The following is a 24,309-nucleotide window of genomic DNA, read 5'->3' as shown; positions in this document are numbered from 1 at the left end:
ATGGGGTATTGTGCGTAGATTGAGGGAACAATTGAATTTAATCCATTTTTAGAATAACTGTAATTTAACAAAATGTGTAAAAAGTCAAGGGGTCTGAATACTTCCCGAATGCACTGTATATAGACATAGACCATAGATATTGTCACTAATTTGATATTCCCTGGTCTCCCAAAGCCACAGTAGAGTTATTACTTTACTCACTATTAATTTGTACATTTGATTAACTTTGTTAGATTTTTTGCAAATCAATTGATCTATTATCTATCGATATGGTTCGTAAGGTTTGTCTGAGACAAAGCTATGCTCGCTGGAACGCATTTGCGAATCCATGACCAAAAGGATATCTGCAGGCGGAGCGTATTTTTCGCTGTATGCGTCCCATTGGTCGCATAATACCTGTACCGTATGTACCCTTTGTGATTGGGCATACAGTCAACGCCACCACTGGTAACAGTTGCAATTGATTTGCTAACTAACTGTATCGGGGCAACCAACTCCAATAATTGGCTGATTCCTCTAAAGCGACGCAGTTGATTGGTTAATCCGTTTGTATAGTAGCACTGGCTGCATATAATTGCTAAAGCAACTGCCGCTGATGCTATGACCTGGTGCTTGGTGTCGGCGTCACGCTACATCTGGACCGGCCGTGCATGAAGCTCATAACATTGTGTCAAGTGGTTACAGATAGAAGAAACGGACAAGTAAACCCATTTGAGGGAACAACTGACTGAAGGGTTTGGAGGTAAAACACATCATTTTCCTCTCAAAAATATAAGCAAATCTGGAATGATGCTGAGTCTCGTGAAAAAGCGTCTTTCTCCCTCTGGCGGTGTAGCGTGTTGGGCTCCGCTGACAATCCAGACACCACTGTGTGTAGGTATTTCCTTATCTGATCATGGTCGATGATTGGTGAGAAAGCATGGTCAGCGAATTTCATTAATAGCGGATAACTATCGTTATCAAGTGAGCACAATAATGGAAGACTGTACTGCTACGACCTTTGCAAACCGCAGCTGACGTCAGTGTGAAGACAACTGCACTGCGGATTAGGACGGATTTGTATGGCGCCAGCCTGCTAGCTAGCTATTTGTGAGTTGTGCCTTGTAAACCAGCATGCAAATTAATGTTGTGTGTTGTAGCTTGGGAAACAACATAAACCTGTCCGTTTGTGGAAGACCATTTGGGCCACTTATAGATTAAATGTACGATATATTGATATAGCAGAACAGCTTGCCTGGTACTGTCTGTAGTTGTCCATGAACGCACACAGCTGCCTGCATATCATATGCATTTTGTTGATGCACAGATGTCTTTTCCTACTATCACAGACTTGATAACTACTTTACTGAGGAACGACTGTGATATATGATTGTGCCCCTAGCTATTTTAAGATGAATGTATTAATTGTAAATCACTCTGGATAACCGCATCTGCTAAAGAACTTGCATTTAAAAAGTTAATATAGTTTAGCCAGTAACCCTGCTCTGCTTACTTTGTCAGCATGCACGAAGAGTGAACCTTCCAAGGTTCTGTGAATAGCATGATGGGGTCCTTCAGCCGACAGGAGTTCTTCCATGAGCTTGTGGAGGGCTGTCTTCTGCCCACCGCTCAGCAGGGCCTGGAGCAGGTCTGGCAGCTTCTGGTCATCTGCCTTCTATGCCGACTTCTCTGGATTCTGGGTGAGATTTCACATTCCTTTGTTTGAAACGTCACTTTCGGAATTTCATTGTCGCAGACATGAGTATTAGGATAGTCTTTTACGTTTTTGAAAAATGATTATATAGTACTGAAGAACTACATGCATGTGTTATGACTGTCTACAACTACATGCTCTTATTCTCTTCTGTGTTGTTGTTTTGTTGGCCTGGTCAGGCCTCCCATCCTATGTGAAACACCTGAGCACTGTGGCAGGAGGGTTCTACACCCTGTACCTGTTCTTTGAGCTCCACATGGTGTGGGTGGTACTGCTCAGTCTACTGTGCTACCTCATCCTCTTCCTCTGTCGACACTCCAGTAACCGGGCCACCTTCCTCTCCATCACCATCCTCATCTACCTGCTCATGGGGTAGGTATGCCTTCTCTGTTACCAGGCAACAACATACAACCTTTTTAAGCAAAGATGATTGATGATAAACAACTTGACTTAGTCCTTTTAGCTCCTAGTGGAGTAAACAGCCTCTAATTGGTCTACTGTTGACTTATCCAACCAGAGAGCTGCATATGATGGACACCACCACCTGGCACAAAATGAGAGGTTGGTTCATACTTTAATGAGTTTTTATATATATATATATATATACGGTACCAGTCAAACGTTTGGACACCTACTCATTCAAGGGATTTTCTTTATTTTTACTTTTACATTGTAGAATAATAGTGAAGACAAACTATGAAGTAACCAAGAATGTGTTGAACAAATCAAAATATTTTTATATTCTTCAAAGTAGGCACCCTTTGCCGATGATGACAACTTTGCACACTCTTGGCATTCTCTCAATCAGCTTCATGAGGAATGCTTTTCCAAAAATCTTGGAGTTGTCACATATGTTGAGTACTTGTTGGCTGCTTTTCGGGTGATTGTGGAGGCCTGTTCATCTGATGCAGCACTCCATCACTCTCCTTCTTGGTCATATAGCCCTTACACAGCCTGGAGGTGTGTTGGGTCATTGTCCTGTTGAAAAACAAATGATAGTCCCACTAAGCGCAAACCAGATGGGATGGTGTATCGCTGCAGAATGCTGTGGTAGCCATGCTGGTTAAGTGTGTCTTGAATTCTAAATGAATAAAAGACTGTGTCACCAGCAAAGCACCTGCACACCATCACATTTTCTCCTCCATGCTTTACGGTGGGAACCACACATGCAGAGTTCATCCGTTCACCTACCCTGCGTCTCACAAAGACACGGCGGTTGGAACCAAAAATATAACATTTGGACTCATCAGACCAAAGGACAGATTTCCGCCGGTTTAATGTCAATTGCTCGTGTTTCTTGGCCCAAGAAAGTCTCTTCTTATTGGTGTCCTTTTTAGTAGGGGTTTCTTTGCAGCAATTTGACCATGAAAGCCTGATCCACACTGTCTCCTCTGAACAGTTGATTTTGAGATGTCTTTTACTTGAACTCAGTGAAGCATTTATTTAGGCTGCTATTTCTGAGGCTGGTAACTCTAATGAACTTATCCTCTGCAGCAGAGGTAAATCTGGGTCTTCCTTTCCTGTGGCTGTCCTCATGAGAGCCAGTTTCATCATAGCGCTTGATGGTTTTTGCGACTGCACTTGAAGACTTTCAAAGTTCTTGAAATTGTCCAGATTGACTGACCTTCATGTCTTAAAGTAATGATGGACTGTCTTTACTCTTTGCTTATTTGAGCTGTTCTTACCATAATATGGATTTGGTCTTTTACCAAATAGGGCTAGCTTCTGTATACCACCCCTACCGTGTCACAACATAACTGATTGGCTCAAACACATTAAGAAGGAAATAAATTCCACAATTTAACTTTTAACAAGGCACACCTGTTAATTGAAATGCATGACTACCTCAGGTGAAGCTGGCTGAAAGAATGCCAAAAGTGTGGAAAGCTGTCATCAAGGCAGAGGGTGGCTAATTTGAAGAATCTCAAAAATAACATTTATTTCAAATTGGTTACCACTTTTTTGGTTACAGCATTATTCCATAAGGGTGAAGTCAGAAGTTTATATACACCTTAGCCACATACATTTAAACTCAGTTTTTCACAATTCCTGACATTTAATCCTAGTAAAAATTCCCTGTCTTAGGTCAGTTAGGATCACCACTTTTATTTTAAGAACACGAAATGTCAGAATAATAGTAGAGAATGATTTATTTAAGCTTTTATTTAATTCACCACATGTTTACATACACTCAATTAGTATTTGGTAGCATTGCCTTTAAATTGTTTAACTTGGGTCAAACGTTTTGGGTAGCCTCCCACAAGCTTCCCACAATAAATACATTTTTGTCCATGCCTCCTGACAGAGCTGGTGTAACTGAGTCAGGTTTGTAGGCGTCCTTGCTCGCACATGCTTTTTCAGTTCTGTCCACAAATTTTCTATAGGTTTGAGGTCAGGGCTTTGAGATGGCCACTCCAATACCTTGACTTTGCTGTCCTTAAGCCATTTTTCCACAACTTTGGAAGTATGCTTGGGGTCATTGTCCATTTGGAAGACCCATTTGCGACCGAGCTTTAACTTCCTGACTGATGTCTTGATGTTGCTTCAATATATCCACAGAATTTTCCATCCTCCTGATGCCATCTATTTTGTGAAGTGCCCCAGTCCCTCCTGCAGCAAAGCACCCCCACAACAAAATGCTGCCACCCCCGTGCTTCACTGTAGGGATGATGTTCTTCGGCTTGCAAGCTTCCCCCTTTTTCTTCCAAACATAAAGAGGGTCATTATGGCCAAACAGTTCTATTTTATTTCAGACCAGAAGACATTTCTCCTAAAATAATGATCTGGTGGTTTGGCTTTTTTATGGTTTTGGAGCAGTGGCTCCTTCCTTGCTGAGCGGCCTTTCAGGTTATGTCGAGATAGGACTCTTTTTACTGTGGATATAGATACTTTTGTACCTGTTTCCTCCAGCATCTTCACAAGGTCCTTTGCGGTTCTGGGATTGATTAGCACTTTTTGCAGCAAAGTAAGTTCATCTCTAGGAGACAGAACGTGTCTCCTTCCTGAGCGGTATGATGGCTGTGTGGTCCCATGGTGTTTATACTTGCGTACTATTGTTTGTACAGATGAACGTGGTACCTTCAGGTGTTTGGAAATTGCTCCCTAGGATGATCCAGACTTGTGGAGGTCTGCAATTTTTTTTCTGTGGTCTTGGCTGATTTCTTTTGATTTTCCCATGATGTCAAGCAAAGAGACACTGAGTTTGAAGGTAGGCCTTGAAATACATCCACAGGTACACCTCCAATTGACTCAAATGATGTCAATTATCCTATCAGAAGCTTCTAAAGCCATGACATAATTTTCCAAGCTGTTTAAAGGCACAGTCAACTTAGTGTATGTAAACTTCTGACCCACTGGAACTGTAATTAAGTGAAATAATCTGTCTGTAAACAATTGTTGGAAAAAGTACTTGTCATGCACAAAGTAGATGTCCTAACTGACTTGCCAAAACTATTGTTTGTTAACAAGAAATTTGTGGAGTGGTTGAAAAACGTGTCTTAATTAGTGTCTGAACTTCCGACTTCAACTATATTATTTTAGTTTTTATGTCTTCACTATTGTCCTACAATGTAGAAAATAGTAAAAATAAAGAAAACGCCTTGAATTAGTAGGTGTCTGAACTTGACTGGTACTGTGTATCCCCCAAAACCCAGTGAAAGATTCATTAACAGGTTACAGCTATTGTGTTGTACATGCGGTTGTACATGAAATATCATTGTTAATGTTTTCAAGTCTCACTGAGTTCTGTATCTGCAGGTTCCCAGATGGTGGTTGCCATGAAGGCCATTTCTCTAGCCTTTGACCTGGATCGGGGTGTGGTGGCTAATGTGCCTTCTCCTGTGGAGTTCATGGGCTATATCTACTTTGTTGGGACGATCATATTTGGGCCCTGGATCAGCTTTAACAGCTACAGAGAGGCTATAGAGGGCCGCAAACTGGTAAGTTCAATGTTAAGTCCTGTCTAGAGCAGAGGGATACGGAAGAAGATGGGTGAAGGATATTGAGAGATTCTCCTCGTCTTCCTCAGAGTTTCTCCTGGATATGGAAAGTGTGTGTCAGCTGGGTGAAGAGCCAGCTGTGTCTGATCACCTCTAACTGTGTTGCTCCCTACCTCTTCCCTTACTTCATCCCCATCTACGGAGACAAGCTGCTACGCAAGTAAGTGGATGACCTAACCTCTTATTGCTCTTGTAATGATTTACTGTAGGTCGTAGAATGCATCCACAGACATTGATGTGTGATCGTTCAAAGACAAGTGCAACGTAAATGTCTTTTTGTAGGAAAGATGTTTGAGTAATGTTTTTCTGTAGTGTAATGTGCACATTCTTATTTGTTTCTTTTTCTCCCTTGAAATAAATGTTCTTCCCTTGTCTCTATCCCCAGCAAAACAAAACGGAAGATCAGGTGAATATTTATCCGATTTAGTGACGATACAACATTCTCCGTAATTTATTTTATGTTGCATGTCCATTTCTAACTCACCAGCTCTTCCACCTTCCTGACACCTGCACTTCTTTATCCCCATCATTCCTACAACCGCGTCTCTGTCCTGCCCACTCATGCCATGAGACTTAAGAGTGAGTGTGTATCAGTTAAATGTATTAAATAAAATAAATGGTGATAACTGATTAACATTTTCCTTCAATTGTTTGCTGCGCAGAGCTTCTGTGGCAAGGTATGTTTAATGGCATTTATATTACCACGGAGAATTGTATTATTGTTGTTAGGTCCAATGCAGTAGTTTTAATCTCAATATTAAATCATTTCTGCTTAACAATTAAGTACCTTACTATGATTGTTTTCAATTAAATGTTCAAAAAGTAACCTAGAGAAGAGCAATTTCTCAAGCAAGAAAAATAAAAATGGACTTAAGGTGGAAAAGTGCAGTGTGAAGGTGCGACAGTGGGAAAGAAGTGCTCGTATGCACCTCTGCTCACATCAATTGCGTTTGGTTGGGGAATCTGGTGGGAGAACAAGTAAACATTTGAGTGGGGAGGAGAAAACTAGCTGTTATTGGCAGAAAGGTTGGGAACACTCTTTCTTATTGGTCTATTTACCACATTACCAGGCAGGCCAAAACTACATCCCAGCAAACAGCTCTTACACTAATAGGGCATTATCAAATATTTAAAACAATTTCACAGTATTAGTCCAACCTCAGTGTGGAAATTTATACAGCACAGGAAAATACTAGTGTGATTTGAGGCTTTTATTTTGACAGGTGTCTTCTAATCTAACCTTCCATTGACCTCTAGGTGGCTCCTGGCCTATGAGAATGCACTCTCATTCCACTTCAGCAACTACTTTGTGGGTTACCTGAGTGAGACCACCACCACTTTGGCTGGAGCAGGCTTTACTGAGGAGAAAGACAACCTCAAATGGTCAGGGCATTAAAGCATCATGGTAACTAGGCTTGGCATAGACGTGCCATAATTTACAGTGCATTTGGAAAGTATTCAGACCCCTTGACTTTTTCCACATTTTGTTACGTTAGTCTTGTTCTCAAAATGATCAAATTTCCCTCATTAATCTACACACAATGCCCCATAATGACTGTTCGGTTCTAATTCTCAGAGTAAAAAACTCAACGGACACTATGAAAGATTAACCAAGTTTATTCTTCACAGAGGATTAATACAGCTGCATTAGCCAAACACATTTTCACACAAGCACTGATTTAACCCTTCCGCCTAGGCTGAGTCTCCTCCTACACATCTGAACAAACATTGTATCACTGCTAGCCAGGACACTAAGTGATATGGGCCATACACCTTAACGTGGCCTGATCTTACCCCCCCCCCCCCCATCACTAATCCATGGCTCTCCCCTTATCAATGCCTGTCATGTGATCGCTTTCCGGCACTCAATATTTCAATAGGATACCTGATATAATGTAAACGTTATACATTACCCTCTCTCCCTCAGTGACATGAATAAATACATTTCATATTCTCAGAACCCAACATGACTAACCAAAAACAGGTTTTAAGATATTTTTTTTGCAAATGTATGTAACAAAGAGAAAAAATATCACATTTACATAAGTATTCAGACCCTTTACTCAGTACTTTTTGATGCACCGTTGGCCGCAATTACAGCCTTAAGACTTGGGTACGACGCTACAAGCTTCGCACACTTGTATTTGGGGAGTTTCTCCCAGTCTTCTCTGCAGATCCTCTGTAGCTTTCAGGTTGGATGGGGAGTGTTGCTGCACAGATTTTCAGGTCTCTCCAGAGATGTTTGATTGGGTTCAAGTCTGGGCTATGGCTGGGCCACTCAAGGACATTCAGAGACTTGTCCTGTAGCCACTCCTTCGTTGTCTTTGCTGTGTGCTTAGGGTCGTTGTCCTGTTGGAAGGTGAACCTTGCCCCAGTGTAAGGTCCTGAGTGCTCTTGAGCAAGTTTTCTTTAAGGATCTCTGTACTCTGCTCCATTCGTCTTTGCCTCGATCCTGACTAGTCTCCCAGTCCCTGCAGCTGAAAACATCCCCACAGCAGCATGATGATGATGATGATGATGATGATGCTGCCACCACCATGCTTCACCGTAGAGATGGTGCCAGGTTTCCTCCAGATGTGACGCATGGCATTCAGGCCAAAGACTTCAATCTTGGTTTCAGCAGACCAGAGAAGCTTGTTTCTCATGGACTGAGTCCTTTAGGTGCCTATTGGCAAACTCCAAGCGGGCTGTCATGTGCCTTTTTACTGAGGAGTAGCTTCTGTCTGGCCACTCTACTGTAAAGGCCTGATTGGTGGAGTGCTGCAGAGATAGTTGTCCTTCTGGAAGGTTCTCCCATCTCCCCAGAGCAACTTTGGAGCTCTGTCAAAGTGACCATCGGGTTCTTGGTCACCACCCTGACCATGGCCCTTCTCCCCTGATTGCTCAGTTTGGCTGGGTGGCCAGCTCTAGGAAGAGTCTTGGTGGTTACAAACTTATTCCATTTAAGAATGATGGAGGCCACTGTTCTTGGACCTTCAATGCTGCAGAAATGTGCCTCGACACAATCCTATCTTAGAGCTCTACGGACAATACCATCAACCTCATGGCTTGGTTTTTGCTCTGACATGCACTGTCAACTATGGGACCTTATATAGACAGGTGTGTGTGTGCCTTTCCAAATCATATCAAATCAATTTCAAGTTGTAGAAACATCTCATGGATGATCAATGGAAACTAGATGCACCTGAGCTCAATTTCGAGTCTCATAGCTAAAGGACTGAATACTTGTGCAAATAAGGTTTCTATTTTTCCCAAATGCACTGTAAATACCTTATTTGGCCCCCTCCTAGTTCTCTTTCCCCCTTCAAACAGCCCAACTGAAATGCATGTGTTTTATTCTCCAGGGATTTGACGATTGCCAGGCCCTTGCATGTAGAGTTTCCCAGGTCTATGGTGGAGGTGGCCACCTCGTGGAATCTGCCCATGTCCAAATGGCTCAACACCTGTAAGCTTTCTGTGAAATGGAACACATTTACAGCATTGTTACTCTGCCTATAAAAACCTTACTTTGAACCAAATACACAAAATTAATACAACTGTTATTTATATATTTAAAAAATTAATTTAATAAACTTCAGTTGCCTCTCTACAATTTTAAATGTAAAGCAGTGAAAATCCCAACTCAATTACTCCATTTGAACCGGAATACAAACTTGATTCCCATAAAACTGTTTCTGTCTGATCACCCAGATGTTTTTACCAGTGCTCGCAACCTTGGAACCTTTTCAGCCATCCTAGTGACATACACAGCCAGTGCACTTCTACATGTGAGTATGCACACGCAGGTGTGAGTGCAGGTGTGTAAGAGATTTTCTTACCATTGTCTCCTTTGGCCTTTAGGGTCTCAGCTTCCACCTGGGTGCAGTGCTACTGTCTCTCGGGTTCATCACGTATATTGAGCATGGTAAGTCTATAAAATAAATGTCCTGCTATTCAAAAATAGCCCTTTGCTAATTTTATTTAAGTTCCACGTTACCTTTCAATAATAACACTATTTACATCTGGAGAATAACCTTTGGTGACATAATTGATTGTTCATTAGTAATAAATCAACTAACTTGGCTTTGTGGCACAAAGCACAGCAAATTCTGAGTATGTATGACAGGATGAATCATTGTGAATTATATTTGATCTGCCTGAGACTATTTTATTTTCCTCTGTTCCAGTTTTGCGGAAGAGATTGGCAGCCATTTTTAATGCGTGTATTCTGTCAAAGAAATGCCAGCCAAACTGCTCTCACAAGAACAATAAGGTATGGTTTAAATATTTTATTTGTGTGATATTTATGCATAATGGGATTTTCATATGTAAAGTCTAAAAGATTTGTCAATATTGTCCCCATGCAAATGGTCCATTCAACATTTCACAATATCGCTTATACTTAAAGGAAAAATATACCCAAATCCATTCAGTCCTGTAATTTAGTGTTCAATAACACTGAACAATATTTTTTGTCAACAAATGTTTCATTTTGACGTTATAAGGTTGGTAGAAACATTTGCAATGGCAGATATACTTTTGAGGAGACGTTGCCCATGCTACGTCAATGGGCCGTGCAGTGCATTCTGGGACAAGGAGTTCTCTCCTGCAAGGAGTAAATAGGAGTATTGGGCGCTAGTTCAAAACCCAACATTAGCACGAATTCCGTCAACAAGAAGTAACACATTACAAATATTTCCCGAGATGTGAGATAATTAACTTGCTATTCATGATATCGCATAGCTTTGGGATCGTGACATTACGTACTTTCGAGGAAAATCCGCACCTTTCTCAACATATACACTTGACTTTGAGAAGGGATTGCGTGACGATTAGCTTAGCAACCGCCTGATGCAGCATGATAACGTGAACGCGATTGGTTGACAGTTTGCTGGGTGGGGTGTTAAACATTCCTTCATTCATTGGATTCCTATCTCCTTTCTATAATATCTCTGGCAATGGCACCATGTAATACACCCTGAACTAAATAGGAAAACTGTGCTAGACCCTCCATTAAATTCTATACAGTGGGGCAAAAAAGTATTTAGTCAGCCACCAATTGTGTAAGTTCTCCCACTTAAAAAGATGAGAGGCCTGTAATTTTGATCATAGGTACACTTCAACTATGACGGACAAAATTAGAAGAAAAAAAATCTAGAAAATCACATTGTAGGATTTTTAATGAATTTATTTGCAAATTATGGTGGTCAATAACAAAAGTTAATCTCAATACTTTGTTATATACCCTTTGTTGGCAATGACAGAGGTCAAACCTTTTCTGTAAGTCTTCACAAGGTTTTCACACACTTGCTGGTATTTTGGCCCATTCCTCCATGCAGATCTCCTCTAGAGCAGTGATGTTTTGGGGCTGTTGCTGGGCAACACGGACTTTCAACTCCCTCCAAAGATTTTCTATGGGGTTGAGATCTGGAGACTGGCTAGGCCACCCCAGGACCTTGAAATGCTTCTTACGAAGCCACTCCTTCGTTGCCGGGGCGGTGTGTTTGGGATCAGTGTCATGCTGAAAGACCCAGCCACGTTTCATCTTCAATGCCCTTGCTGATGGAAGGAGGTTTTCACTCAATCTCACGATACATGGCCCCATTCATTCTTTCCTTTACACGGATCAGTCGTCCTGGTCCCTTTGCAGAAAAACAGCCCCAAAGCATGATGTTTCCACCCCCATGCTTCACAGTAGGTATGGTGTTCTTTGGATGCCACTCAGCATTCTTTGTCCTCCAAACATGACGAGTTGAGTTTTTACCAAAAAGTTATATTTTGGTTTCATCTGACCATATGACATTCTCCCAATCTTCTGGATCATCCAAATGCTCTCTAGCAAACTTCAGACTGGCCTGGACATGTACTGGCTTAAGCAGGGGGACACGTCTGGCACTGCAGGATTTGAGTCCCTGGCGGGGTAGTGTGTTACTGATGGTAGGCTTTGTTACTTTGGTCCCAGCTCTGTGCAGGTCATTCACTAGGTCCCCCCGTGTGGTTCTGGGATTTTTGCTCACCGTTCTTGTGATCATTTTGACCCCACTGGGTGAGATCTTGCGTGGAGCCCCAGATCGAGGAAGATTATCAGTGGTCTTGTACGTCTTCCATTTCCTAATAATTGCTCCCACAGTTGATTTCTTCAAACCAAGCTGCTTACCTATTGCAGATTCAGTCTTCCCAGCCTGGTGCAGGTCTAAAATTTTGTTTCTGGTGTCCTTTGACAGCTCTTTGGTCTTGGCCATAGTGGAGTTTGGAGTGGGACTGTTTGAGGTTGTGGACAGCTGTCTTTTATACTGATAACAAGTTCAAACAGGTGTCATTAATACAGGTAACGAGTGGAGGACAGAGGAGTCTCTTAAAGAAGAAGTTACAGGTCTGTGAGAGCCAGAAATCTTGCTTGTTTGTAGGTGAACAAATACTTATTTTCCACCATAATTTCCAAATAAATTCATTAAAAATCCTACAATGTGATTTTCTGGATTTTTTTTTTTCTTATTTTGTCTGTCATAGTTGAAGTGTACCTATGATAAATTAAAGGCCTCATCTTTTTAAGTGGGAGAACTTGCACAATTGGTGGCTGACTAAATACTTTTTTGCCCCACAGTATTTCTCGGTAGGAATATCGCAAAAATATGATCAATGGCTCATTCGAAAGAAGATGTCCTCCGGAGTTCTGACATCGACCAGTATTGAAATATGACATGTGTGAAAACGTCTATCATCTAAAAGTTGTATTCCTGTTACCTTCCAGTGTAGTGAGAGCGACTATCAGGGTGCAGCAAGGATTTCTGCCTGCTTGAACGCCAATAAAAATGATGACCCAGGGAACATCACTCAAAGATGCACAAAAACATAACATTCAAAATGGGTGAACCTTTCCTTTAACCAATGCCAAAAAATCACCAATAAGAATGTTTGCAATCTCTTCTGCTCCTCCCATCCACACAGGTCCTGTGGGTGTACGTCATTAACGTAGCCTTCAGCACCCTGGCTGTCTTCCACCTGGCATACCTGGGCTCTCTGTTCAACTCCAGTGTTGACTACATGGATGATGATGAAGAGGTAACTATTTACTGAATGGTGTTGGTCTCTAAGACTGTCAAATGCATACATGACTCTGCGTCATCGTCAGATCTTTTAGAACGAAGCATTATGGTTGAGTTAGACATTTCAAACCCATGTCTACGTTCTCTCCCTTTACAGAGTGACGTGGCCAACCACACCATTCAGAAGTGGTCGGAGCTGAGCTGGGCCAGCCACTGGGTGACGTTTGGCTGCTGGGTGCTCTACCGCATCATCCTCTAAATGTGTGTCTGTGAGAGAGAGCGAGCTGGGGATATGTGAGAGAGAGCGAGCTGGGGATAGACGTGGAGAGAAATGAACCACCCCTTTGTACAGTATAGAAACTATTTTACTCAAGACCAACATGCAGTGCTCAGGACACCGCCTATCTACTTACTGTAACCTGCTGGTGACAAACTATTTTTGATACTCTTAAAATAATGCCCCACTCTTCCTTAATCGCTTAATTTAGTTTTTAATCACTTTTTGTTTGAGCTGCTGCATTCGTCCCTTGTGGAAAGACAGATCAGGATCTGCTATCTGACATCTCACTGATTCTCCATCAATATCCACCCTGTCAGCATGTCAGTGGTCATTCATTCACTCTTTAATGGACTGCTAAGAACTCGTTTTCAGAAGTGATTCCAGAATATGCCATTTAAGTATTGTTTTCCTGTTTCTCTATATTAGAAGGCTATATATTTTTCTATTACAACCTAATTAGTTATTACATCTGTAGAGTATGTAAATAAAACCCAGGTTGGAGATTAAGAAAGTTTCTGTTTGTATGACAGCACAAAGCATAATTATTAGGCAGCAACTTTCCTTTTGTGGATTTTAGTAGAAATATAATTTTTTATTTTATTTATGGAAATAATAATGTCAATTGGTGCCAAATGTTAGCCAGTTTTTCCATTGTCCTGTTAATAACTATGTAACTGTGATATATTTGACAAATTATTGTACTTCAGTCAAGAAAGAATACTAAAGTCTTTACTTGGTCAGTCAGAGTTCTTCATGTTGCTGTAAAGCAGATTATGAAAATACATAACTTCCTGTTTTTGATGCAAAATGAAGATGACGTTTGAAGTTGCATCAGTAACTAAAGGCTTTGGTCATTTTCTATATCCTGCTCTTTTTTTTTTTAAACATGCTTTTAAGGAAATTTATTATTTTTAATGGGATGCATACTACTCCTGAACGTACTGCACATAAACTGAATCGTACTGCTGCTGGTTATCCCACACATCCCATTCCTTACCGACAGATTCTACAGTATCTGTTATATTTACGTACATCTGTCCACGAGATATTAAATATACTATAATTTAGTAGGCTTTCCTGTAGAATACAAGGTTCAACTCATTTGCATTGCAATGCACAAGAAAATATTTTTATAGACCACAGCCTGTTTCCAATGTGAACAAATTAGTCATAGTGGGCAGAACAAGCAAGGAGGTTGGCAGAGCCAAGCACGAGCTAGTGAGATCCTATTGGCCTGTTCTAGCATGCATCTGCACATTTCGGTTAGGGAATGCGTACTCTGAAGTGTACAATAACTCAATTCGCCTTTGCACACCTAAACAAAGCATTTTTTTGTATTTTACTTTGATAAATGGGAAAGTCTACAAAACTTAGTTCACTTTGTTCATAACTGATTTATAGTTTTTGTATCAGAACTGTATTGAGATCAAATGTTTAATTTGCAGAATGGCCATCTCCTTCCATCTTCTCCCACTGCCGGCCGCTGGGCTTCCTCTCACTACCATATTTGGTAGTGAGTGGAAACAGCTAACGGATACTTCACCTTTATACATCTGGTGAAATATCTGTCTCATTGTTCTGTGGCACAAGTGCACAGCCTTAGCACACCACACCACCTTTAACCACTGTCCTAGTGAAATATTAATCTCAAGGGTTTGTTTTGTCGAACTTTTACATACAATATGTGTGAAGCTACTGAGGGAGACGTGATACTTTTTAATACATTTTGTATCAAACCTGAATCGCTATTTATCTTTGGTTCAAGTTTATGTGAAGTACTGTTAAAGGAAGCTACCTTGAGTAAGCAATTTCTGCCAAGCAGACACGTTCTTACGTCGCATTCAAAAACATATCTTGTGTGAACATGTAACAACAATAAACTGCTGGACTGAAATAATAGTTTATTTGCTTATTTACAAGAATGGTTTGGACTGTTACAGTTGATCAAAATAAGGAACTTTGGGTGGGAAGAGAGGGAACAATCGGGTAGATGGTCTCAGTTTCTCGGGAAGCTCAGATCATTGGCTGAGTTTGCCCTCGTGACCATCCATTTCCAAGCTTCCTACAATCCAGAGCAGACTGAGGGAGGGGAAACGGGGTGGGAAGAAAGGGCATACCCAGTGGATCACTGATGGATGGAAATGTGGGTCACTTTCTGCCCTTGTGAGAAGAGGTGAGCGTAGTTGTGTAGCGATGGCCTGTCTGCAGGTCCAGGGGAGGTTCTTCAGCCTTGTCTACCCCGAGGACCCCCATGCTTGTGATGGCAGGATCCCAGCAGAGTCTCCAGAGCCATCTTTACAAATACCTGGAAATTATTGCTTCTCTCCCTTCGGCTGTCCTAAGGGGGGATGGAACACCGAAAGATACCTTTAATGCAGACACACAACATGCAAAGTAGACGAGACCCTGCTTATCACATACTGTAGCATTGGGTGGGAAGAAATAGCCGACTATAATTGACTTGGTCCAGCTCTCAATCATTTGGAGAGCAAGGACTGGATTGAGTTGACTTAAACTTAGAAAATGACAACTCATATACATGAGGCTGTTTTAGACCATCCTCCTAACCTCAATCCTCTATTACTCTAATGCTTACCTCCTTGCTTTCTGTTATCTACTTTCTGATCAGCTTTCTTCGGTTGCTCCTTAGGACTCTGAGGTTGCTGAGGAGATTCATTGGGGGGGAAATAACTTAGACAAACTCAAACTTGAATGTTTTAATCTACAATGAATGAGAAGTTCTTGTTCTTACCTTGGTGGCTGATTTCTTGTCAGATTTGTTGCCTACAAACGAAGAAAGAATGTTGATTTATTAGTTTTTAAAATAACTCCCCATGATCCAGGAAAAGGGATGGTGTATTTTATTTTCCACCTTAACTGGGGAGGATGGGCTCGTGGTAATGGCATTAAATACAACAAACGGATTCCCATCAGCCTCCACTGTAATGTTCATATAGTCAATGTTATAGTCAATGTATGACTGTAGAGGAGACTGGGCACAAATAACACACTATTTTACCTTTATTTAACTAGGCAAGTCAGTTAAGAACAAATGCTTAGGGTGCACCACCCTATGGGCTTCCCAATCACAGCCAGATGTGATGCAGCCTGGATTTGAACCAGGTACTGTAGTGACACCTCTTGCACTGAGATACATTGTCTTAGCACAACTAGATGGATAGTCCCATATTCAGCTTTTAACTGAATAGAATAAAAAGACACACAGTATAGCATAGGCATGAATTCACTACATTATACACTACCCCGAGAAAAGCATTTATATATGATAATATTTATTTTATATATAAAAAATAGGCTATAATTAAAAAATATATAGGCTAACCAAATCATAAAATTTAACTTTACAAATAATACCTTTTGTTCCTGGCATTTTGGCTGCGCTCCATAGTCTGTGTGTCTTTTACAAAACTCAGTGCTTATGAGGCGTCCAACCTTCTGGCCTTTGCTGAGCTCAGGCGAAACGTCTGAAGGTGCGACCCAAACTCATAATCCCATCATTGTATGGACAATGCGCTGTAGAGCTAATTGTTCTCAAGTACAACAACAAGAAAGAGTTTTCATCATAGACTATATGTGTGTGTGGATACGCGCGTGCATGTGCGCGTGTGTGAGTTGTGTATGGTATGAGTTGGCATAATCTCTCTTGCCTATCTTGCAAGACGTTTTTAAAGCTGATGATTGCCTTAATATATTGTTTTATTTCCAAATGTGATTTCTAAAAGTTTCTAAATGTTGCAACTACATTTAAACCAGGCAGTTGATGTCCTCAACCGTGTTTCGTTAAATTATTAATATGAGTGAACATTGGCTAGGCTGTTTCCAACAGAGCGTCATTACATTGCAACATTTCATTGTCGTTGTTTATCATTATCAGGGACAGTGTTTTCTTCAGGAATACGCCATAGTTGCCATAGTTTCCTGGCTCATCAAAGACTGGACAAACTCTGCGTACATCTTTAGTGTACGTACATATTATTTGATTTGTAAATCATATTGATTAGGTTTAAACATAAAGCTGCATCAAACATGTTGTACAAGTCAGCGTAGCTGCGCACGTGGGCGGGATCAATAGTGTCATGATTTGACAGTTCGACCAATGACATCGATGGCAAGAAGCTAAGGAAGGAAGGAAGGTAGGTAGATAGATAGATAGATAAGCTGTTGCTGACGTTTTCTTCGACGTCTTTATTTACACACGTAATGGAAAATGACGTGGTTTGAATTGCATTTAGAGAATTAAACAAAATCAGTTTGCTAAGTAACATTTGAGAGCTGGGCGTTCAATTATGTCTCAAAGACATGGCTAGCAAGGTAGCTAGCTAGCTAACGCCGTTTTCTTTCTCACTGTCAAAGCTAGCAGGCTCCATCTCTGATGATGGCGTCTGTTGCTAGCTAGTTGACTATGACTTAGTAACTAGCTACCCTCTGAACACATTACACTACCCAATGCAGGCTTTCTTTGCCACTGTCTTTGAGACATTCATCGCTTGATTAATGTCGATCTAGCTGGCAGTGTTTTGTACCAGCCAATAACTCGTCTGTCTGTACTCTGGAGGTGAAAATTATTAGCCATCGTGTAGCCTACTCCCCTACCATTTATATAGGTATGTTGTTTATGTGTTTATAGATAGCTGACATCTGCCCTGGCCGTGGCTTCCCCTCTACCTTGACTGTTTGTGGAATGGCTGCAGTTTGGCAGCAGGTGTTGGCAGTGGACGCAAGGTAAGTCTCATTCAATAAACTGGTGGCATGGCATTGCCTGGTGGCCTCACAGTACTGATACAAATACGTTTACTGATACACATCTTGCATTGATTGCTGTCTAGGGCTAGCCTAGATAAACCAGACTGACCGCTGCTGAAACAATGGTGAGTGCAGAAGTCAGTCTGGTTAAACCAGGCTTGCCAAGCACCTTGATTGTAATTTAACTGCTGTTTGTATTAGTAAAAAGTGATACTTGAATAATGAATGACTCCATGTTATGTAGAGCTTATACAGCAGTCTGCTGTCCAGGCAAAAAAAATCTAAGGAATTGTTTCTCTCTCACTTCCCCCAATCCCTTTCACAGGTACAATGCATACCGCACGCCTACGTTCCCACAGTTCCGCACGCAATACATCCGGCGGCGCAGCCAGCTACTCAGGGAAAACGCCAAGTGTGGCTTTGAGCCGGGGCTGCGCAGGCATTACCTGAGGCTGCGCAGCCAGCTGCTAGCCCTGCGCTACGGGCCCCTGTCTGAGCAGAGCAGCTTCAGGGCCAGCAGTGTGCGCAGCTCCCGCACCACACTGGACCGCATGGAGGTTAGACTGAGAGCAAGGAGCAGAGGGAAAGAGAGAGAGAGACAGACAAAGACAATAGGCTACTGTCAATACACATTAGGTCAGTTGAGATGGTTGGAGGCAGACAGATGGTGTAACTGACACTAATAAGGATGCGTAGTAGGCACACTAAACTGACCACTTTAGTTGGGAGGAATAGATGGATTTCAAAGAGTTGGTGAGTTCATATAGGCCTACATTTGTCTCTGGCTAAGATTATTTGTTTTTTATATGGACGGCAAGTTCCTCACACTACTTATGGTTTTCTATCTCCCTATTTCTCCTTCTCTACTTCCCTCTTTCTTGACAGGATTTTGAGGAGGACCCCCGTGCTCAGGGGGCTCGTGGTCACCGTCGATCTGTGAGCAGAGGCTCCTACCAGCTTCAGGCCCAGATGAACAGGGCAGTCTATGATGAGAGGTAACCCCAGCAACCTCTCGCTCAACCCTACTGACCCCATTCATATTTTCGTCTCTGCTTTTGAAACACTGCATTGTTTTTTTATGTTTATTAGCACAGAATTTCCTTGAGTGATGGTCCGATTTGTAATAAATTATTTTCCCTGATTGGAAATGTGGGTGTGCAGGACCCCAGGTGCCTTGGTGCCAACCTCTGTGGCGGAAGCTAGCCGTGCCATGGCTGGGGACACCACTCTGAGCGAGAACTATGCTTTTGCTGGCATGCACCACATATTCGACCAACATGTGGACTCTGCAGGTGAGTGGAAAGTACAGTATGTGATGGCAAGATCAGTGCAAGGAGTGAGTATTTTTGTGTCTTATTCTCAAATTTTGTTGGGTTCCCTCCTTTCTAGTTCCACGGCTGCAGTTTGCTAATGATGACAAGCACCTCCTAGCCTGCTGCTCATTGGACGGCACCCTGTCCATCATGATCCTGTCCCCGTCCCCGCCCAGTGTGAAGGTCGTCCTGAAGGGTCATGCAGGTCCCGTCACCGACTTTGCTTGGTCCCTTAGCAACGACGTCATCGTGTCAACATCAAAGGATGGAACACTGCGTATTTGGAACACGGAAGATGGGAGGTGTATCCGTGAGGTCAGAGACCCGGAAGCTAGCGAACTGCTTTGCTGCACCTTCCAGCCCATGAATAACAACCTCACAGTGGTGAGTCCTAGTAGAAGCTCAGACAAAGTTTCTAACTCATACCCACACAATATCCACACTAGCATATCACTTAGAATACATGGCCAAGGCCAATACATTGCTTTATTCTAAGTGGTATGCTAGCTGTCCCTACAATGACCAAACTCTCTTCCTTATGGCTTTCCTGACCTTTACCAATGCTCACTCTGACTTCTGTTCAGGTAGGGAACAGTAAGCACCTCCTGCAGGTGGTGAACATCTCCACTGGGAAGAAGGTGAAGGGGGGTTCCAGTAAGCTGACGGGACGGGTACTGTCTATGTCCTTTGATGCCCCTGGGAGGATCCTGTGGGCTGGGGACGACAGGGGCAGCGTCTTCTCCTTCCTGTTTGACATGGCCACAGGTATACTGAGGAAAAACATGCCTACTTTTGATTAATTCATAATAATTGTATTAATGAAACCCAAAGTGCTAGGCCACAAGTATGGGACAGACAAGTGTTGTGTGTGTGACAACTCTGAATTTCAACTCATAGGGAAGCTGACCAAAGCCAAGCGGCTTGTGGTGAGTGAGGGCAGCCCAATCTGCAGCATATCTGCCCGCTCCTGGATCAGCAGAGAGGCTCGAGACCCCTCCCTGCTGATCAATGCCTGTGTCAACAAACTGCTACTCTACAGGTCTGTCAGAGAGAGCCAGAGAGCTAATCGTGCTCCATAATGCTCAAAATGCTTATACATATACTGAACAAAAATATATAAATGCCACATGCAACAATTTCAACGACTTTACTGAGTAACAGTTCATATAAGGAAATCAGTCAATTGAAATGATTTAATTAGGTCCCAATGTATAGATTTCACATGAGTGGGCAGTGGCACAGCCATGGATGGGCCTGTGAGTGCATAGGCCCACCCACTGGGGAGCAAGGCCTAGACAATCAGAATGAGTTTTCTCCACTAAAGGGCTTTATTACAGACATATATAATCCTCAGTTTCATCAGCAGTCCGGGTAGCTGATCAGACGATCCCGCAGGTGAAAAGGACTGATGTGGAGGTCCTGGGCAGGCATGTTTACACGTGGTTTGAGGTTGTGAGGCTGGTTGGATGTACTGCAAAATTCTCTAAAACGAAGTTGGAGACTCTTATGGTAGAGAAATTCATATTAAATTCTCTGGTAACAGCTCTGTTGGACATTACTGCGGTCAGCATGCCAATTGCATGCTCCCTCAACTTGAGACACCTGTGGCTTTGTGTTGTGTGACAAAACTGCACATTTTAGAGTGGCCTTTTATTGTCCCCAGCACAAGGTGCACTTTTGTAATCATGCTGTTTAATTAGCTTCTTGATATGCCACACCTGTGATTGTCTTGGCAAAGAAATGCTCACTAACAGGGATTTAAACAAATTTCTGCACAAAATTTGAGAGTAATAAGCTTTCTGTGCATATGGAACATTTCTGGGTTATTTGATTTCAGTTCATAAAACATGTGACCAACAATTTACATGTTACGTTTATATTTTTGTTCAGTATAGCTTGATTAACTACTGTGTCGTGCCCTGGAATGTGTGTATGTTATACCATTCATGTACTGTGTGCTGTTGATTGAACAAGGAGAGCATGATCCACTCTGCACATTGCATGCTGAGTTGAGTTTGACTGGTTCTCTGTTCCTCTCGTCTTTATAGAGTGGTGGATAATGAAGGCACTCTGCAGCTTAAGAGGAGCTTCCCCATCAAGCATGGCTCTCAGCCCCTTCACAGCATCTTCTGCCCTCTCATGTCCTTCAGACAGGGCGCCTGTGTTGGTATGAGCCCTTCAGCCTTACTCTGACTTTCACTCTATCTGCTATAAATGGGATAAATGAAAGTGCACCACACTTAAGAATATTGATTGTGTACTGGTTGCCAGTACGTCAACTCACTGAAGCCATAGTGTAGTTACTATATGTAACCATCTTCACTCAGTTATAGCAGGTCATAACAATCAGTTATAACAAATGTTCCCTCTAATTTGTTTCGGCACTGAGCAAATTTCAGGTCTGCTGAATTCTGTGCAAATTCCAGCATGCGTTTACTGTGAACATTGAGGCTGTACCCACTTTAAGTTACAGTTTGAACAGTGGCCATGTAGGTTACTGTGGCTATTTGATCATAATGTATACCATCAAAAACAATGGGGAAATGCATCCCATAACATTTTAACATGGAAATTGCTGTTCTATCATTCAGACTACAGTAGCAGCCAATGTGTGGTGTTCAATGTAGGCCTACATCCCATGAGACTTGAAAAAAACATGCAGGGCTTGACAGTAACCTGTTAATCCACTTGTCCTTCAGACAAGGAGCTGACTGAAAATGTTTTCTTTTATGCAAGAAACCACTTTACAAAATAAAATGCATTATTATTCCCATACCATTATTACAGAGAATCAAACAAATTATACTACCCTCTGCATATTGGCTACTTAGCTTGTTCAACCCTGTCTCAAAATACAACACTGCCACTTTACCGGACTGGCTTTTCAAAGATGTTTTGTGCTCTCTTGAAGCAATCACTCCACTTTTGCTGACTACAAATGATCTATAACAGGGCTAATAATTCACTAACTAGCAAAGGACATGAACAAAATGTGAACACAGGGCTCCATGCACCTCTTGCTTTGATCTCTAAACAAGCGCATCTACTCATGACCGCTCATGCTATAAACACAGTTCAGTTCAAAGTAAATGGCACAGATCCATATATGGCAATGGTTTATTTGCATATAGGCCTACTGCAGCTCTAGTTGTTTATGCCGTTTAGGCTGAGTAGTGCGTGTCAGTGCAATAGAGTCCTACCCCAATGCATTATTCCTACAATAAAATGTATTGCATGGTTTGTTTTGTTTAGTTATGTTGCATTGAAAGTGGCTAATGCATTGTTGTTCGGGACATTTTTGTAAATTATATTTCCATATTTTTAGCTAGGCTATATGATCACTCCGAAAGTAGATCTGCTGTTGTATTACTTGTGAGGCACAGCTGAGTGAGCATACATTTAAATTATTTGCTTTTTATTTTAATTTTACTGGGCTGATGGTGCCTGCATCTGATGGTCTGTCTCAGCGGAGGGAGAGAGCAGCAGACTGCGGGTCCACCTCTCAACATCCCTCCTCTTTCCCTTTCCTCCACTGACATTGACCAAAAAGGCACACCGTCTTCCAGCTGATGTGGAAACTCGAGTCGCACTGCATTATTTCTGCCTCATGCACAAATTCATGTTACTCCATGAACAGAGAAAGTGAAATGTTCCTCGATATTAATAAAGACCCAAGCCGCTAATAATAATAACAACGCAAGCCTATAGATACGTTTTCCTACTCATTCATTGGAAGATGGACTCCCGAGTGGCGCAGTGGTCTAAGGTGATACAGACGATTCCAGGCTGTATCACAACCGGCCGTGATTGGGAGTCCGATAGGGAGACGCACAATTGGCCCAGTGTTACTGCTGGACTGCTTGTTGTAGCCCTGAGTGGAAATGGGAAGAACGTATAATTTTATGGCTTATAAAAGTGTTGAATACAAACTTCAAAATGAACTCGCAAACAAAAACAGGAGCTCTTTGCTGTATTTGTTGACCGTATCTCACTAATCATGGCTTTTAACGTTTTGAAATCTCACAGTATCAACTTTGCTGTAGCTTTCTTTTATGCCTGCTACGTTACTGCAGACATGGTAATCTGAACCATCCGATTGGCCAGCGGTAGGCCTATAGTGCACTTGATTTGCTCTCTGGGCCCGCCTGGAAGGCAGAGTTTGTACCTTCAGACACATGACATGGTTCAAAATTCACAACAGTTTGCCTACCCAGCGTGCAGTTTAGAGGGAACTTTGGTTATAACAGATTGGTTTTCACAAGTATTCTCTCTTCCCTATTTTTCTCTTCCTTTCCACGACTTTTCTCCACTCTGTATCCCAGTGACTGGCAGTGAGGATGCCTGTGTCTACTTCTTCGACGTGGAACGCAACACTAAGGCCATAGTCAACAAGCTGCAGGGTCACGGTGGCCCAGTGCTGGATGTCAGCTTCAACTGTGACGAGAGCTTGCTGGCTTCTGCAGACTCCACTGGCATGGTTATCATCTGGAGGCGGGAGCAGAAGTGACCAACCACCAAAAGCTTCCTTCCATGCACTACAAAAAAAAGCAACTACCACTTTGAACCATCCAATCACTAGAATGCTAAATACAAGGGGCAGGGAAAGGATATCTGTGTTTTTAAGGCTGGGATTTAGTGGTTACTGTGAGTGTGGTCCCCGTGAACGCAGGAAAATAGCCTTTTTAAATATAGTCAACAAAGTGCGATCTAATTGAATCCCTGCCTAAGTTTTCAACGTAAAAGGGAGCACTGCTCCTCACGGCGGGTCCTGAAAGGTTTGCATGTGTCAAGTAGGACCTGTAATAGCGCTAACTACTTATTGTAAAGCATTAATATAGCAAAATACAATACAGTAGTATTAAATGACAGCTTTGTTCCTTTAAAGTTGCCCATTTTCCTTCAATCATTCCCATGTTTATTGTTCTACTGTGATGTGCATGGCTTTCTATCAAGAACCCATCATAGAAATCAGTACTGACATATTGGAATAACTACTGTGTGTGTGTATATATTTAACACAAAAAAAAAAACTTGATGGAAACTCAAAAGAACACCTTGTGTGTTTGTGAGAATTTGTGTGTTTGTATGTGCCTGTGGTGTCATTTTAATGTTATGGTTGCAAAGAAATATAATATATTTATGATATGCACATACTGAATAAAGTAGCCACTGTACATCTCACAGAGTTGAGTGTTAGTGTTACAATAGAGCTAGCCAGCTTGTAGTTTAAAAAGAA

The 24,309-nt window shown here is 42.0% G+C and overlaps 2 protein-coding genes across 4 annotated transcripts; both read left to right on the top strand.

Moving 5' to 3' along the window:
* Positions 1 to 570: 570 nt before the first annotated feature.
* Positions 571 to 14,893, top strand: LOC115132332 (protein-serine O-palmitoleoyltransferase porcupine-like). Its single transcript, XM_029664890.2, has 15 exons — positions 571 to 742; positions 1,501 to 1,679; positions 1,873 to 2,065; positions 2,211 to 2,254; positions 5,450 to 5,631; positions 5,721 to 5,851; positions 6,077 to 6,097; positions 6,354 to 6,368; positions 6,949 to 7,074; positions 9,036 to 9,136; positions 9,382 to 9,458; positions 9,532 to 9,595; positions 9,858 to 9,943; positions 12,619 to 12,732; positions 12,874 to 14,893. The coding sequence occupies exons 2-15, from the start codon at positions 1,541 to 1,543 to the stop codon at positions 12,973 to 12,975; spliced, it is 1,395 nt and encodes a 464-aa protein (XP_029520750.1). The 5' UTR covers positions 571 to 742; positions 1,501 to 1,540; the 3' UTR covers positions 12,976 to 14,893.
* A 2,160-nt stretch (positions 14,894 to 17,053) lies between these two features.
* LOC115132330 (WD repeat-containing protein 13-like) lies at positions 17,054 to 24,254 on the top strand. 3 transcript variants are annotated; one of them, XM_029664886.2, is made up of 10 exons: positions 17,054 to 17,150; positions 17,645 to 17,739; positions 18,086 to 18,317; positions 18,646 to 18,755; positions 18,922 to 19,052; positions 19,150 to 19,457; positions 19,658 to 19,838; positions 19,971 to 20,112; positions 21,122 to 21,240; positions 23,396 to 24,254. In XM_029664886.2, exons 2-10 carry the CDS (start codon positions 17,699 to 17,701, stop codon positions 23,578 to 23,580), a joined length of 1,449 nt encoding a protein of 482 aa, XP_029520746.1. In that variant the 5' UTR covers positions 17,054 to 17,150; positions 17,645 to 17,698; the 3' UTR covers positions 23,581 to 24,254. The 3 variants fall into 3 exon arrangements, with proteins under 3 accessions (XP_029520746.1, XP_029520748.1, XP_029520745.1); XM_029664888.2 differs by lacking the exon at positions 17,054 to 17,150 and adding an exon at positions 17,161 to 17,214; XM_029664885.2 differs by lacking the exon at positions 17,054 to 17,150 and adding an exon at positions 17,221 to 17,328.
* The last annotated feature ends 55 nt before the right edge of the window (positions 24,255 to 24,309 follow it).

This window comes from Oncorhynchus nerka, linkage group LG7 (assembly GCF_034236695.1).
Source record: "Oncorhynchus nerka isolate Pitt River linkage group LG7, Oner_Uvic_2.0, whole genome shotgun sequence".
Classification (NCBI taxonomy): domain Eukaryota; kingdom Metazoa; phylum Chordata; class Actinopteri; order Salmoniformes; family Salmonidae; genus Oncorhynchus; species Oncorhynchus nerka.
This window is presented reverse-complemented; position numbering and strand designations above follow the sequence as displayed.